The following is a 15,324-nucleotide window of genomic DNA, read 5'->3' as shown; positions in this document are numbered from 1 at the left end:
GATTCCCTTCTGTGATGTTTTTAATAAATTCGTCGAGTCTTATTAAGTGTCCAATCATTCTACCTCTTTTGTCCTCAATAACTCTTAATATTTGCCTCTTTTCCCTTACTCTTACTAGCACTTCCTCATTACTTGCTACTTACTACCTACCTGTTAAGTGGCTAATAAAAAAAAAAGTGACTCTGTAGAGATTTTCCTGCATTTAACCCTCTAATTTCATTGATAACAGACATAAGCAAATGTTATCTTTGTTTTTGGGTATAAATGATGACCCTTGTTATTACACCCAGGCACAACACATCCATTATCATTCTGATCAAAATAAAGTAAAGCAATATAGGTAGCAACATAATTGTATACGTATCTGATCCAAATATCAACCAACAATTATTTTTATATATGCCTCTGCACTTACATTTTTTAATAATTATGTACCTACCCTGAGGAATAAGAAAATAGGTAATTATCACGTTAAATCTGAACAGCGCCATCTATATTATTTGTAGGGAACGTAGCCAAAGTCCAAGTGCCCCTCCCCCCGGTCTCACTTAAGTCTTCAATCGTATGGACGTCAGACGTTACACACACAGATACGCGTGTGATAACGTCAATGTATAGTGTCTGTGTAAAACAAGGTATTTTGTATGAAGTATCCGGAGTGTGACAATGGCGGCAGTATCATCTGCGCGGGCGCAATCGTCGTCGCGCGTGAAAGTCACGTTCAGCCGAGATCAAGGTCCACTGCAGTTATCTGTGCCCTTGCTAATTGTGCAATACCAACCATCTGCATCGACAGATATTTTCATACTTTAATAAGGTTAATTTTGTACATATAGTATTGATTACCTACACAATTTCCCCTTTATATACCTATAGTTAAGTACATACATTTATACATAAACTCACGCCTATTTCCTGGGGTAAGCAGAGACTATGGAATTCCATTTGCTTCGATCCTAACGCACTAGTCCACAAGAAGTAAGTAGTAGACTACTAATACACTGCTACTTCTTCTTGTACACTCTTTCTCTTGCTATAATGTTATAGCTAGAAGTGTATATGGATACACTTCTAGTATGCACTCTAGAATGCGTGCGTGTGTGTGTGTGTTTGTGTACGTGTCTAGTATTTGACTAGGTCAAAGAAAAGTTATAAAATGCAAATCTAGCGAAGTATGTCAGGATCGAAGCAAATATAATTCCATATTCTCTGCTTACCCCGGTGGGAAATAGGCATAAGTTTATGTGTGTATGTAAAAACGCAATAATACGTACAACAATTTTATCATGTTTTTCTATGACGTCACAGTGTTCCTTTTCACACAAATTCCGTAGTAATTTCGTATTTGACGTTTAGTAAAAAGTGACTGATTTGACTAGTTGGAAAATAGCCCATTATCAAACAATTCTTTTGAACTTTGCTTGGCTGTCAAATACCTACGTGAACACATGGTCACTGCTTCTGGTTTATTTTTATTGCTAAGGATGTTAGTTAATAAATAATAATTAATTATAGGAACGCGTTATATGATAAGAAAATTATTAAAAACTAGAGTTTGAGGAAACGGTTGCAAAAACCGACGCTTCCAGGAGAAAAGGTCACGTCTATTAGATAAAGTAGAGTTCTGATAAACGATAACGTGCAATCTTATCAATACACCCAGTAACTATTGTTGCAAGAAATACGTATACTTACTTGTCTCTTTATGGCTATATCTAACGACCTCCGTGGTCCAGTGGTTGAGCGTTGGGGTCACGATCCAGAGGTCCCGGGTTCTATTCCCGATGGGGACATATCACAAAAATTACTTTGTGGTCCTTAGTTTAGTTAGGGCTTTACAGATTGCCCGAAAGTAAGCAGATCCGTGCTTCAGAAGGCACGTTAAGCCGTTGGTCCCGATTACTACTTATTAGTGTAAGTAAGTGGTCGATACATGAACCAGGACTGAGGCCTTTGGCGGCTCAATAACCCTGACACCAGGGTTGATGAGGTTGGTACTCCACCTCACAGCCCACACGATAGAAGAAGATAGCTATATCTGTAGGTGTCAATATGGCGTTGGACTTAGGACCCTAGATTTCTCTCTACTGATTATCTTTTGGAGGATAAAGATTTAAGGAATTTAAATTGTAAATGAATGAAGTAGGTACTTAAACCTTAGGGTATTACCTTAGTATAATGGTAAGTTCCTCCGAATAGTACCTACTAACGTAAAACCATACTTTTAAGAACGTCTAGGGCCCTGTGCTGAGGTTTTTCTTGTCGCTACTTTTCTGCCGGCTACACATGTAGTGAGAAGCTGTACTAGTTTTAGGCGGAGGAGACATTTTACACAAAATATCATCATCTCCCTAGCACTATCCCGCTTTTCACAGGGTCTGCTTACCTAACCTGAAGATTTGACAGGTTCGATTTTTTACAGAAGTGACTGCTTGTCTGACCTTCCAACCCGCGAAGGGAAAATCAGCCCAATACAGATTAGGTCACATACCACCGAAAATGCATTTCTCGAGAATGTGGGTTCACATTCGACACAAAATATATTTAAGTATATTTATGTAAAAATTGACGATTCAAAGTGTAACTATGTTACCAAAGGAATAAATATATTTATGAGATTCACTTTGAGGTAGTAACGGTTTGGACTGTCTCTAAGGTGCATGATTCTTTTAATAAATAATAAATAAATCCACAATAAAATTAATCGTAAAAGTGTTCTTTATTTTTCTTCTTTTGTAGAATACGTATCATAAAACCCCGTGCTCGATACTCGGTTTGATATAAAAACTTACTTCTTCTATCGTGTAGGTTTTAAGGTGGATGACTGACCTTATCAACCCTGGTGTCAGGGTTATTATACTGTACACACCACAGTCAATAATGTGCACTATGCAGTCATGGTTATGACAAGGAAAACGCTGCATGTTGAAGATCGTCTAAAGTCATATCCGAGAAACTTTATAGGCAATAAGTAACGTGTACTAAAACCTGATTCATGTGGTTATTAAAGTTGAATATAAAACTCTAATAATGTTTCAAGCGCATTTGAAACAAACATACTTGCATTTTATTAGAAGAAAAACATACAAACTAATAGAAAGCTCGGTGAGCTGTGGGTGTGACTACCCCAAATGGGACACAGTCGTGAGCTTTTGTTATGAGATAAGATAGGGCAATTTTTGTTTCCCTATAAAATATATAACATACATACATACATACATAAACTCACGCCCGTTATCCCTAATGGGGTGGGCAGAGCCACAAGTAATCAAAGACAACTTGCAGCCACTGTTGATACGATGTCGATAAAATATATAAAACATACTTGCTGCTTAAGAGTAGTTTGCGATGCATAAACTAACTAAATAATTTGTGCGCGTATCTACGGTACGAGTACACACTTTGATACCACGTCACATTAACATTTTTGATAAATTCAACCATAAGTCTCATTATGTCAAATATGATAGTGCGACAGGGTTCTACCTGTAAAGTGGGTACATGATATTTGACTGATGTCGGTACTTATAAGATTATACTCGTATTATACTTATATTGAATATCTTTGTCGTCACGTAGGTCAGCTGGAAGAAATCTCTTTGTTTTAATAAGCCTGTAATGTACTGTCTGTTTCCTTTGTATGTTCCTTGGGTCTGTTTTATTGTGGACAAATAAATAAATAAATAATCAAGGTAAATTAATCATAATATATCTGTTAGTAACAAATCTACATCTGAGGCAACATACAATAAATACCTTACTTAACCTAAGTATATAGACAATGAAGAAGTTTCCCGACTACCTTCACCAAAAACAATATAGAGGGCGTTGTACAGCTTTAACGGATAATTACCTATTTTCTCATTACTCGGGTTCATAAATACTCCAAAATCATTAAGTATTTATTCAGAAACAATAATAAAAAAAACAGAATGTAAATCCACCACAGGCTTCGTCAGTACCAACATTCATATAAAAAAAATTTAAAAAAATAAGGGAAAGCATATTCAATTCATACATAATAAAATCCGCACAAGCTTCGTCAAAAAATCCGCACTAGCTTCGCCAAAATACAATGTAATGGCAGAAGCATATATAAAACTAATTATTGCTTGATATTTGGATCACATTATGTATAGAATTATGTCGCTACCTACATTGTTCCTCTTTATTTTGATCAGAATAATAATTGGTGGAAGATGTGATTGAGCCTGGGTGTAATAAAAGGGTCATGTTATGCCCAAATACAAAAATAAAGATGCATATGTCTGTTAATAGACGAAGAAAAACTCTGTACAGCGCCATCTATGTTGTTTTTGCGAAACGTATCCTTCTAAGTCCCTCATTGTGTTGTGTTATGTAATAAACAAAAAACAGGCAATAGATAGTGTGAAAATATCGTCAAAATCTTATGCGGTAAAGTTGTTACGTTCATATCTTCTTCTTCTTCTTTCGTTCTTCTTCTCCATCTTTACCACATAAGATTTTGACTATATTTTCACACTATTGACTACTACTATTATATTTTCACTATTTTCTATTTCTCTTTTGTTTTGTATTTAGTTTTTTTCCTGTTTGTGCAATAAAGTATTTGTTATGTTATGTTATTGCCCGTTTTTCGTTCATATTTATTTTATTCTTATTCTTCTATTCTTCATATCTGATATAATGCGAATTCAAAAGCATATATCAAAATGTACTTTAAAGACAGATGTACGTTTTCAGATAGACAATCATATCATCTCAGTACCCAGACTATGCCAACCAAGGTAACTCTGTCAGTTTCCATTACAATCAACTCGAGCAAATCTAAATCGTATAAAGTCATTCGAGCGCGCATGATTTAATGATAATGGTACTTACTTACCTACTTATCCACTGTCTAATCGTTCTAACAAGTAAATTAAAAGAAAACCACTTACTTAGTAGGTGCTTATAATGAATTTCCAGGCTACATACATACATACATAAACTCACGCCTATTTCCCACCGGGGTAAGCAGAGACTATAGAATTCCATTTGCTTCGATCCTGACACACTTCTCTTGCTTCCTCCACATTCATCAATCGCTTCATACACGCACGCCGGTTCAGAGTAGATCGTATTGAACCTTTTCTAAGGACATCTCCAATTTGGTCATCGTAAGTCCTTCTCGGTCTTCCTCTGCCAGCCCTACCATCAACTTTCGCTTTATATACCGCTTTTGCAATGCTATTATCATTCATCCGCTCAACGTGTCCAAACCAACCTAACATTCCCTTCTCAATCTTAGTCACTATATCGTCTTTTACACCACATCTTTTATCTTCTTCGTCTTATCACACTGTTTTTCACTCCTTGCTTATTAGGTGCATAAGCACCTAATAACAAGGAGTGAAGATATGAACGTAACAACTTTACCGCATAAAATTATAAAATTAGGAACTATCCAGGCTACGTTCCTCAAAAACAGTATAGATGGCGCTGTATAGTTTTCTCTTCGTTTAACCTTCTAATTTCATAGATAACAGACATTTTGCATCTTTTATCTTTGTTTTTGGGTATAAATGATGACCCTTTTTATAACACCCAGGCGCAATTCTTCCACCCATTATTATTCTGAACAAAATAAAGATAAGCAATATAGGTGGCAACATATTCTAGATACTTAATGTGATCCAAATATCAAGTTACTTACAATTATTTTTATATATGCTTCTGCCATTAAATTGTATTTTGGAATAATTTTAAATTACTCGAGTAATGAGAAAATAGACAATACCTAAAAGCTGAAACCTACCTACCGAGGGCTTCTTCTCTGGACTCTTTCAGGGCAAGAGTGAAGGCGCTCTTCCTGCAGGAATAACTTGGAAGTGTTTTTTTCTTATTCTCCTTATATGTATTATTATATTGTATAGGCTATTTGTATGTATGTATGTGTATGTGTGTATAATATATATATATTATTTATTATTTTATTATTACTATTTTCTTATTTTATTTTATTTTTCTTTCTATTATTGTTCGTGTCATTATATGTTTATTGCACCAGCCCGTGCTCCAATGCATTAACTTGCTATTTAGCAATAAGGCCGCCTATTGTACTTATGTTTTTATTCGTATGTTTTTGTCCTTTGTATATGTCGTTGTGCAATAAAGTATTATTGATTGATTGATTGATTGACCTACCTAAAACCTTAAAGCTGTATAACGCCATCTATATTATTTTTGGTGAACGAAGCCTGGAAAGTCCCGCATTCTGGGCGTTTCCCAGAAGGAAATTAATTCGTGAAGTTTCTTCTACTTACTTATTCATAATATGTTCCGAAAACAGTGAAAGCTAACGCATTGTAGGATAGGACAAAAATAGAACATTGACTTGTAATAATTCTTTGATGAGCCTATATTGATAATACACGCGATTTTAATCGATACAACACATCCCGCGTGTTAAAAACGATTAGCTTAAAAATTCACCCGTCATTCATTATGCAGTTTGTTTGTATGGAAGATATTGCTGCAGAGTGATAAGGTGACCTAATCTTTTCTTTTTTTCGAGTGGGTTGCAAGGTAGACTTCTTAATTATGAGACATACCTATAAGTTTCTAGTTTTGTGCAATAATTAGATATATTTGATTCGGGTTTTTACATAGGTACACATAACCTCCTTCTTTTTGGAAGTCGGTTAAAAACTTACATAATGACGACTATAAAGAAGCTCGAATTATTGGGTTAAATAGAGGCTCATGCCAATAAATAGTTATGTATAATGCATGTATGATTCAAGTGTTTGTTTGCCATGCGCGTGTTCCATTTACCGGGTTTGGGAAGTGAGCCCGGTGACGTCACATGCGCGTGAGTCACAAGCCCGGGAATTCTCCTTTGTTCGCACTAGTGTTGGCGGCTATTCAATGCAGCGATATTTATACGTTTCTACCGTAACTAGATTCGCAATTGACAGAGCTGAAATGATAGTATATAGATTTATACGTACCTCACGCCTGTCATTCGTATCGAGATGACCAGCGCCATGAGTAACCAGAATACAACTTGCAGCCATAGTTGATATTCTTCTTCTTATGGTGTGGATTGTGAGGTGGAATACCATACTTAAATCAGTAAGTAGTAACCGGACCAACGGCTTAACGTGCCTCCGAAGCACGGATCATCTTACTTTCGGACAATCAGGTGTTCAGCAGTAATGTCCTAACCAAACTAGGGACCACAAAGTAATTTTTGTGATATGTCCCCACCGGGAATTGAGCCCGGGACCTCCGGAACGTGAGCCCAGCGCTCAACCACTGGACCACAGACGTCGTTACTATTATAGTGCTTTAATTATACGGAGCTAAACACATTTTACGAATGTTTTTCTTTGCAGCAGAGAAGTGAAGTGTGACGTTCGCGTTACAAAGATGCCTACAGACATAATTGACGTCAGATCACATCTTGCAATCTCGCCAGTGATGGGAATGACAGATTAGATAGTATTTGAGCGCAGTGAAAACGGCACGTAAAACTTTATCGATTTCTAAACACCGATGTACAGTCACACCCCGGACAATCCATACAAAAATATTTTTCTTACAGTTTGCCGCTTACCGCGTAACGTCGGGTTTCCACTGACGCGGAGACGGGCGGAGAAGAGCGGAGATGTGCGGATTTGACCAATCACAGCGTTCGAGAGAGCGAAAAACGAAGACGCTCTGTCACTCTCTCCCCCACGGTGATTGGTCGATTCTTGCACATCTCCGCTCATCTCCGCACAGCTTCGCGCTAATGGAAACGCAGCCTTAGTCTGAGGGAGACAGACACTCCGCTCGCGCTCCCCCTTACTCCTTAGCGGCTTACGGCCATGTAGACTAAACTAAGACCCAGGGGGGGTAAGGTAAATCTAGCTCGACCCCAGAAATCAACTAATGCGGGACTGAGAGTTACCGCGTGTGGAGTATTCTTCATACTATGGTAGAGTCTAAATTACTCCACGGAAAAACTTGGGGCTAACGTATAAGTCCATTCAAATATACATAGCAACATCCGTAATTTCATCATCACCACCAAGAGTCACGCTCTTGTCGGTGTAGCATTCTCCATGCTACTTTTTAGGGGAAAATAGGTCAGTGGTTTCCCTCTTGCCTTCCGCCCCAAAAGTCACACCCGTATAAATAGAAACGTCTTTTATACATACTTATTTGGTTAATTTAAGAGTTAAAAACTTGCCAATAGGATAGTCAGATACTCTGTATAATTAACATAACATGAGCTCCCGACTATATCCCAATTGAGTAGTCAGAGGTACATCCATCGCAAGATGAAGTAAATACCATCACCTCACCGAGCTTTCTGGTAGACCAACATGATAAGGTGGAGGTGGTGAGTCTGTAAACTTAATCCAAAATAAATGCATCTGCGAGCACTGATGAAAAGACTGAAATAGGCTTTCTATTAATATTATCCCCCGGTACCAACCCCGCCGGCGTGGTCGACAATTTCCGTCATTCAGCGCTTATCGCTATCGGCCGACTAGACGACGCCAACTGGGCACCCTAAAATTTTGTACCGGGAGAGTCCTCAGCGCTCCCCATTTTTCCAGCCAAGTGGTTAATGTGATGCGGCAAATCTACAATACGTCACGTGAAAAAAAGGAATTCAGTAATAAAATGCTGAGTATAGAAATAAGTATTAGAAGTGAAAACGAACAGACGACGTCAATGCCTAGTTGATACGTGTTCAATCATTCAAGAACTATGTTGTACTCATTAGTACTGGATGGTAAGTAGGTACAGTCATGAACAATATCATGTACTCACTTTAGAACCCTGTCGCACTATCATATTTAACATGTTCTTCTTGTGGAAGAACGAAGTCAAGAGCAAACCCATCTTAATTAAAAAAAAAAATCAATAAGAGTTACGGGTTAATTTGTCAAAAAAGTTGACAATGTGACATGGTTTCAAAGTGTATCATATTAGTACTCGTGACCGTACCTACCGCGCAGGCAATAGCTAATGAAAGACCCGGTAAAAATGACGTGAAGGAAAACTGGAAGCGAACACAGGACAGAGACAAACCTAGACCGTAATATTGTATTTGCTTATATGAGTACCTAGGTATATTATTAAGTAATAGTGTACTATGTTGTTCAATCAGAGATCGTTCCGCACGTTGATTTGTGTTCTATGTATAACTTCACAGACTAGTAATTATAAAGTAAATAGATAGGTACCTACTTAGTATTTCCGAATGTAATATAGGTAGGTACAACCATAGATATACACGTAGGTATGTCATTGGTGTACGGTATATCAATGGAACGTTGCTGACGTATGATGTGTGCTGAGATACAGACAATATACATGTGTTGCTGGCTCGTGTACGATGTTCCAATGCGATAGGTATTTGATACTTAAACGTCCGATAAAGCCGATATACCTTCAGTAATAATAATAAACAGTGGGACAAAGGAAGGATCTAGACAATTAGTCGTGGATAAAAATAGTCGTCGCAGTCGGGCCCTGGGCCAGGTGACGTCAGAAGATCAGGGCCGGTGGCGGGGCAAGACGGGCCCCGCGCCAGTGTCGCGCGCGCCGCCGCCCGCGCCGCACGCCCGCACGCCCGCCGCCGCCCCGCCCCACCCCGCGCCCCGCCGGTCTACCAGCCTCGCACAACACCGACCTGTAAGTCCCTTATCTACTTATAACTCCATCGCACACCACACGCCATATACGTTCAACATCACACCTATTGTCTATTCTGACTGCACCGATGCACCGCCGCTGCAGATTTCACTTTTGCCGCTGCACTCGCATGGGGTTCCCCCGCCTCCTCGATTCTTCGTAGTGTGCATTTTAGTTTTTTTATTGTTCGTTTTGTGAGCCCTTAGTTTCTAGTATCGACACGGAGTGGAGCAACCTTGGCGCATCGTGCAATGCAGCGGGGACCTTGCAAGTCACGCGTCACAGTAACCTCGCCTCACGCTGTACTCCGCCGCTACTGCGCTGCCGAGCGATATCTCTTCAAGACGGCTTACTTGGCGCGAGCGGTATCCATTGCTCTTCGAACTCGGAACGTTCCGTCGGCCTATTGGACTCGCGCGGCGATATCCCACGAACATAAATATCGAGCGGCTTAGTAAAAACACGGTCGTTAGTAACTCGGTACGAAGACTTGTTGATAGACGCGTTATGGAACGAACACAAACAGCTGACCGCGCGACGACGTATTTCTTTTTTCGATGATAAAAAATATGACGCGGTCACTCAAGGACGGTCGACCACTATCAAGCGGTATTTCCCGTTGTCCAGGTCATCAAGTCAATAGTGACGCGTAACGACTGTCATTACTGAGGTCGAAATAAAAGTATTGTCGCGATTAATTGGCCGAGTAGGTCTGCGGGCTAATGCATTGTAAATGCGAAGGGGCCGACCGTTCGCGTTGTTCCCAGAGTTATCGCGCTGGAAAAACACGCTATGCTTTATCGTATTATTCGCTATCGCAGCCGCGCGGGCCACTGAAGGAAACGTCAGACCTTGCCAGGCCGACACGCCGGCACCGCGGCACCGGCCGAGCTACCCAGTCGTAATTAGTTAATGGAGCTAACTGTAGGGTGAACTGTTTCCAATCGAAAGTGACTCCGTCCGTTGCGTGGACCAGTAAATGCAGTAAACACCTTTCTTCTCACGCGAAACTTGTCTTTTCGTGGTTTCATTTTGAAACTGGATCACAATTAATTGCAGTCGAGTACATGCGACGGTGTACTGCACTCCTGTTACCCTCGCCTCTATATCGGTACATTTAATTATCTCCAAAGTATTTGTAAACTTACTGTGGCGATCTCTTGGCCTTTGCACTGAAACAATTCGCGAGGCGGCTGAATTCACATATATTTATCTGTCTGCCTGTGACTTTAGTGTTATTGTTATGTTGTTTATGTCTCTTCACGCGGGTGAACGAACTTTGATAAAATTTGCGCGAGTTTCGTCGTACTGTTTCTGATAGGACATAGGTAAGTTTTTAATGTTTTAATTGCCGCCGCGTCGTCGCTAGCTATATTTATAATTCGACACGGGCTGAGGTTAACCTCTAGAACGTCTTTGGCCATATTTTTTCACCTCGGCTTGGCATTGACAGCGCACAGAACCGGTATGAGGCGCCCTTCGACGCCGCTCACACATCACACGACGTATTCACAACACCTCATTATGTAAACACTTACAGAACACACTTTATGGATTTCAGACGGACTCAAAAACTCAATGTTGTAGTTGTACAACTACTAGTGAGGTAATTCATAGAAACGTCTCTGCGATTCTGTCTTGTTGCCGAGTTTAAAATAGCAGATAAACTGATTGTACATAAGGTATCCATAGTTTATCAGATGATACACTCGCGCGTGACGTACCTATCTAAATAATTTTAGCGATTCCTTAACGTTATTGTTTGCAGGCCATGGTGAGAAAATACGAGAGGATGAGCGGGCGCCAGTCATGGAGCGAGGAGGACATGGCACGCGCAGTGGCCGCCGTGGTCTCCGGTAAGATGGGCTACAAGCTGGCGGCGCGGACCTTCCACATCCCGCGGTCCACGCTGCAGCGCCGCGCCAGCAAGGTCCGCTACCAACAGCCCGCAGACGACACCAAACCCCTCATGGGCTGGTACCGCCGCGTCTTCACCGAGAACCAAGAGAAAGACCTCGTCGGCTACATCAAGAGCATGCAGCAGTACTTCATATGCGTCTCGCGCCGCGACATCAGGGAGCTCGCTTTCCAATATGCGGAAGACAACAACTTAAACCACCCGTTTGATGTAAACACTCGCATGGCTGGCGAGGATTGGGTGAGGAGCTTCCTGAAGAGGAATCCTGATCTGCTACACAAGGCTGAGTACGAGACGGAGCCGGTGAACTTCGACCAGTTCTACCACTTCATGTGCCAGCTGTCATGACTCGTGTAGCGGGGGTCAAGTCCGCGACCCACCCAGCCGGGCCTCGCCAACTACTGTACGTAGCCCCGTGTTTTATCTAAATGAGGTGTTATGAATCCTCTGTACAGGGAAGTGAACGCTACTTTAAATATTATAGATGTCTATTTACATATTTATTAACCAAAACATGTTGTCGACAACTGACCTTTGAACGTTTTAACTATTCCATGCAATTGGACCCAATTTGTTTTAATATTTTAAACACAAAGTTGTTACTTTTTATATAAATTAGGTATGTACAGTAGTTGGGATCTAAAGTAGGTAGATAATTAAATTCATCATCATCATCATCAGCCGTATGACGCCCACTGCTGGGCATAGGCCTCCCCCAAGGATCTCCACGACGATCGGTCCTGCGCTGCCCGCATCCAGCGGCTTCCCGCGACCTTCACCAGATCGTCGGTCCACCTTGTAGCGGGCCTACCCACTGAGCGTCGTCCGACACGTGGTCGCCACTCCAGAACCTTTCCGCCCCATCGGCCATCGGTTCTCCTCGCTATGTGTCCTGCCCACTGCCACTTCAGCTTTGCAATTCTCCGAGCTATGTCGGTGGCTTTAGTTCTCCTGCGGATCTCCTCATTTCTGATTCGATCCAGCAGGGAAATACCGAGCATAGCTCTCTCCATTGCCCGCTGAGCGACACCGAGCCTCCTCACGAAACCTATAGTAAGCGGCCACGTCTCACGATAATTAAATTATTAATGTTTAATATTTTTTAAAATACTGTAAACAGAGTACCACTCGAGCCAAGCTCTATTTGTTACCGTTTGTGTATATTTTATCTAAATCGCTACTTATTGGAACAAGTACTTATTTACATCACTTATAGTTTAAATTTCGTTATTTAATGTTAAACAATAACTTGCTAAATTAAGGGCTGTGATAATGGAGAGGTGATTATTTATGGAACATATCATTATTGTGAAGGTATTACAGCAGATGATCCGTACCTTCAAAACGTTAGCACAAAAATTACTATACGATAGAGTAGATTTAATGTCCAAATTTTATACAGATACAGAGTGCCTACTTAGAATTTCTAAATGATGTAATGACGAGCACAATTCGTCAGCGGTACCCACAACTTACACGATTGACGTCATCGGAAAGTAATTAAGTTATGTAAGGTTACAGCTAAGTATTGTGATAATGGTGATTGGTGAGACTAGAGGGAAATTGTGTGGGTTAAATCATTACTGCCCAGTCAACACGCTGCCTCGGAATTAACAACTTTGATAATAGTAATCAGCGGTCATTGATGCTACTTCGATGTGTAACGTAAACATGGAAATGATCTTCGATATATGACACACATTTTTTACATTATTTATACAAGGAAACTATGATTACTTCATCGAAGTCCGAGGTAGTCAAAATCTTCGTCCAAATTACATATTTGGTACTTATATATATTTTTCTAATCGATACGGTAAGACAAAACAAGTACCTATACCTACCTAACGAATATAGTAGTTTTGTTACCTGATTTAAGTTTGATCTCTTAAGTTAGTTATATACTAAAATAAATCTATTTATTTAAGTTCGAGAAACGTTAGAAGTTGTTGGTCTTGTCAAATTTTAACTTTGGAAAGCGGTTGCCAAACTATGTTGATGTTTTGAGATTTAATTTTTAATTATTTCCTAAGTACTTAATCTTAGCTTAATTCATTAAACTATTTGGAAATTTAAGCCTATTGTTTCTTATCAAACCTATCCTGAATTATGACATAACATAACATAAACTGCCTATATACGTCCCACTGCTGGGCACAGGCCTCCCCTCAATCAACCGGAGAGGGTATGGAGCATACTCCACCACGCTGCTCCACTGCGGGTAGGTGGAGGTGTTTTTACGGCTAATAGCCGGGACCAACGGCTTAACGTGCCTTCCGAAGCACGGAATCATCTTACTTTATTAAATCTTCTTTATTTACTTTCTGAATTATGACATGCATGGTAAATTTCGTTCCAGCCGCGCCGAAGTTGCTTCGCAACCTGGCGCCTTAGTCGAGTTGCGAAAAACGACAGTGAAATCGAATGATGTATAGACATAGAATGTAGAATAAGTTGAGTCTTCAATCGTGGGCCCGGGCGTCAGTCGTCACACACACAGGTGCGCTTGTACGATACCGTCAATGTGTAGTGTCTGTGTAAACCGAGGATTTTTGTATGAAAATGAACATGAATTCCGGGGTGTGGAAGAGGGTTGACTTAAGTAACATGTCAATCACATACATTTTATTCCATTTCACTGTCGTTTTTCGTAATCGTTTGCAATACGACTAAGGCCCCTGGGCAATCTCCGAATAAGTTTTAACTCTTAGTGACACGAATTACCATCGAAGAATTAAATGTGCACAAAATGACAGCTTAAATACTCTTTTCCATTCCAGTAAAGATTAGGTGCCCGTTTAAGTTTCGTTTTGGTTACCTACGTCATCCTGTTTCTCACAGGGTCCGCTGACCTAACCTGAAGATTTAACAGGTCCGGTTTTTACAAAAAAACATGATGTAGTATTTACCAAAATACATAAATACATCTTATTGTAATACACGTAGGTATAATAGTTAAATGTATAAATAAATATGTAGTATATTATAAAAATACTTGAATCGATATAATCGATTCACATATTATATCTTATTATATTAAGGCGAATACACTACACATACCTATTCTTAAAATATCGCATGAGCTAAAAAGTTACTGCTAAAAAGCAACTAAGCATGACCAAATTCAGAAGAATAGGTAATAATAGTGGTTAACATAGTTTATTTGCCATTACAACAAAATCCTGTTTCTCGTAAATGTTGCAAAATGCTAAAAATATGCAAACGAGAGTGGTTGTTTGTCGTATTGACACGTGTTGTGGCAGTAGTCACATAGAGCCGTGTGGGAGGTTCGAACTTAGTACCCCGATGGGGGCTTTTTTCATGTTGGCAACCATGGCGTCCTATGGTAAATCTTCGGGCACCGATGGTCAGTCTCATTACGTGAACGCAACGTAAAAACATCCTAGAATCTTTGATCTTCTTACAAATATCCAGATATACACAAGTTATAACTGGATATTTGCAAAAAAAGATAAAAGATTCGAGGATATTCTTAAGACAACATGCCCAGGTGGGCGTGGGGCTCTTCCAGAGATGATTATACCAGAGAAGGCCCAAAGTAGGTAGCGATACACACCGCCTTCAGAATCGAGAAGATGAAGCATTTACTAATTGCAAGGGCCTATGACCTCGCAAATAGCCACGAAACAAATATAATCTACCACATACTACTTCTAATAATTCTGCAGAAGTTCTAAACCTGCTATAAGTAATGAATGAGTCACTAATTACCTTAATAACTTACTTTA

At 40.0% G+C, this 15,324-nt stretch overlaps 1 protein-coding gene across 1 annotated transcript; it reads left to right on the top strand.

Annotated features, from left to right (window-relative positions):
* Positions 1-9,391: 9,391 nt before the first annotated feature.
* LOC126382007 (uncharacterized) lies at positions 9,392-13,651 on the top strand. The gene is made up of 2 exons (XM_050031691.1): positions 9,392-9,657; positions 11,426-13,651. Exon 2 carries the CDS (start codon positions 11,429-11,431, stop codon positions 11,921-11,923), a length of 495 nt encoding a protein of 164 aa, XP_049887648.1. The 5' UTR covers positions 9,392-9,657; positions 11,426-11,428; the 3' UTR covers positions 11,924-13,651.
* The last annotated feature ends 1,673 nt before the right edge of the window (positions 13,652-15,324 follow it).

Source organism: Pectinophora gossypiella, chromosome 1 (assembly GCF_024362695.1).
Source record: "Pectinophora gossypiella chromosome 1, ilPecGoss1.1, whole genome shotgun sequence".
NCBI lineage: Eukaryota > Metazoa > Arthropoda > Insecta > Lepidoptera > Gelechiidae > Pectinophora > Pectinophora gossypiella.
The sequence above is the reverse complement of the archived record's forward strand: the minus strand, read 5'-3'. Positions and strand labels throughout refer to the sequence as shown.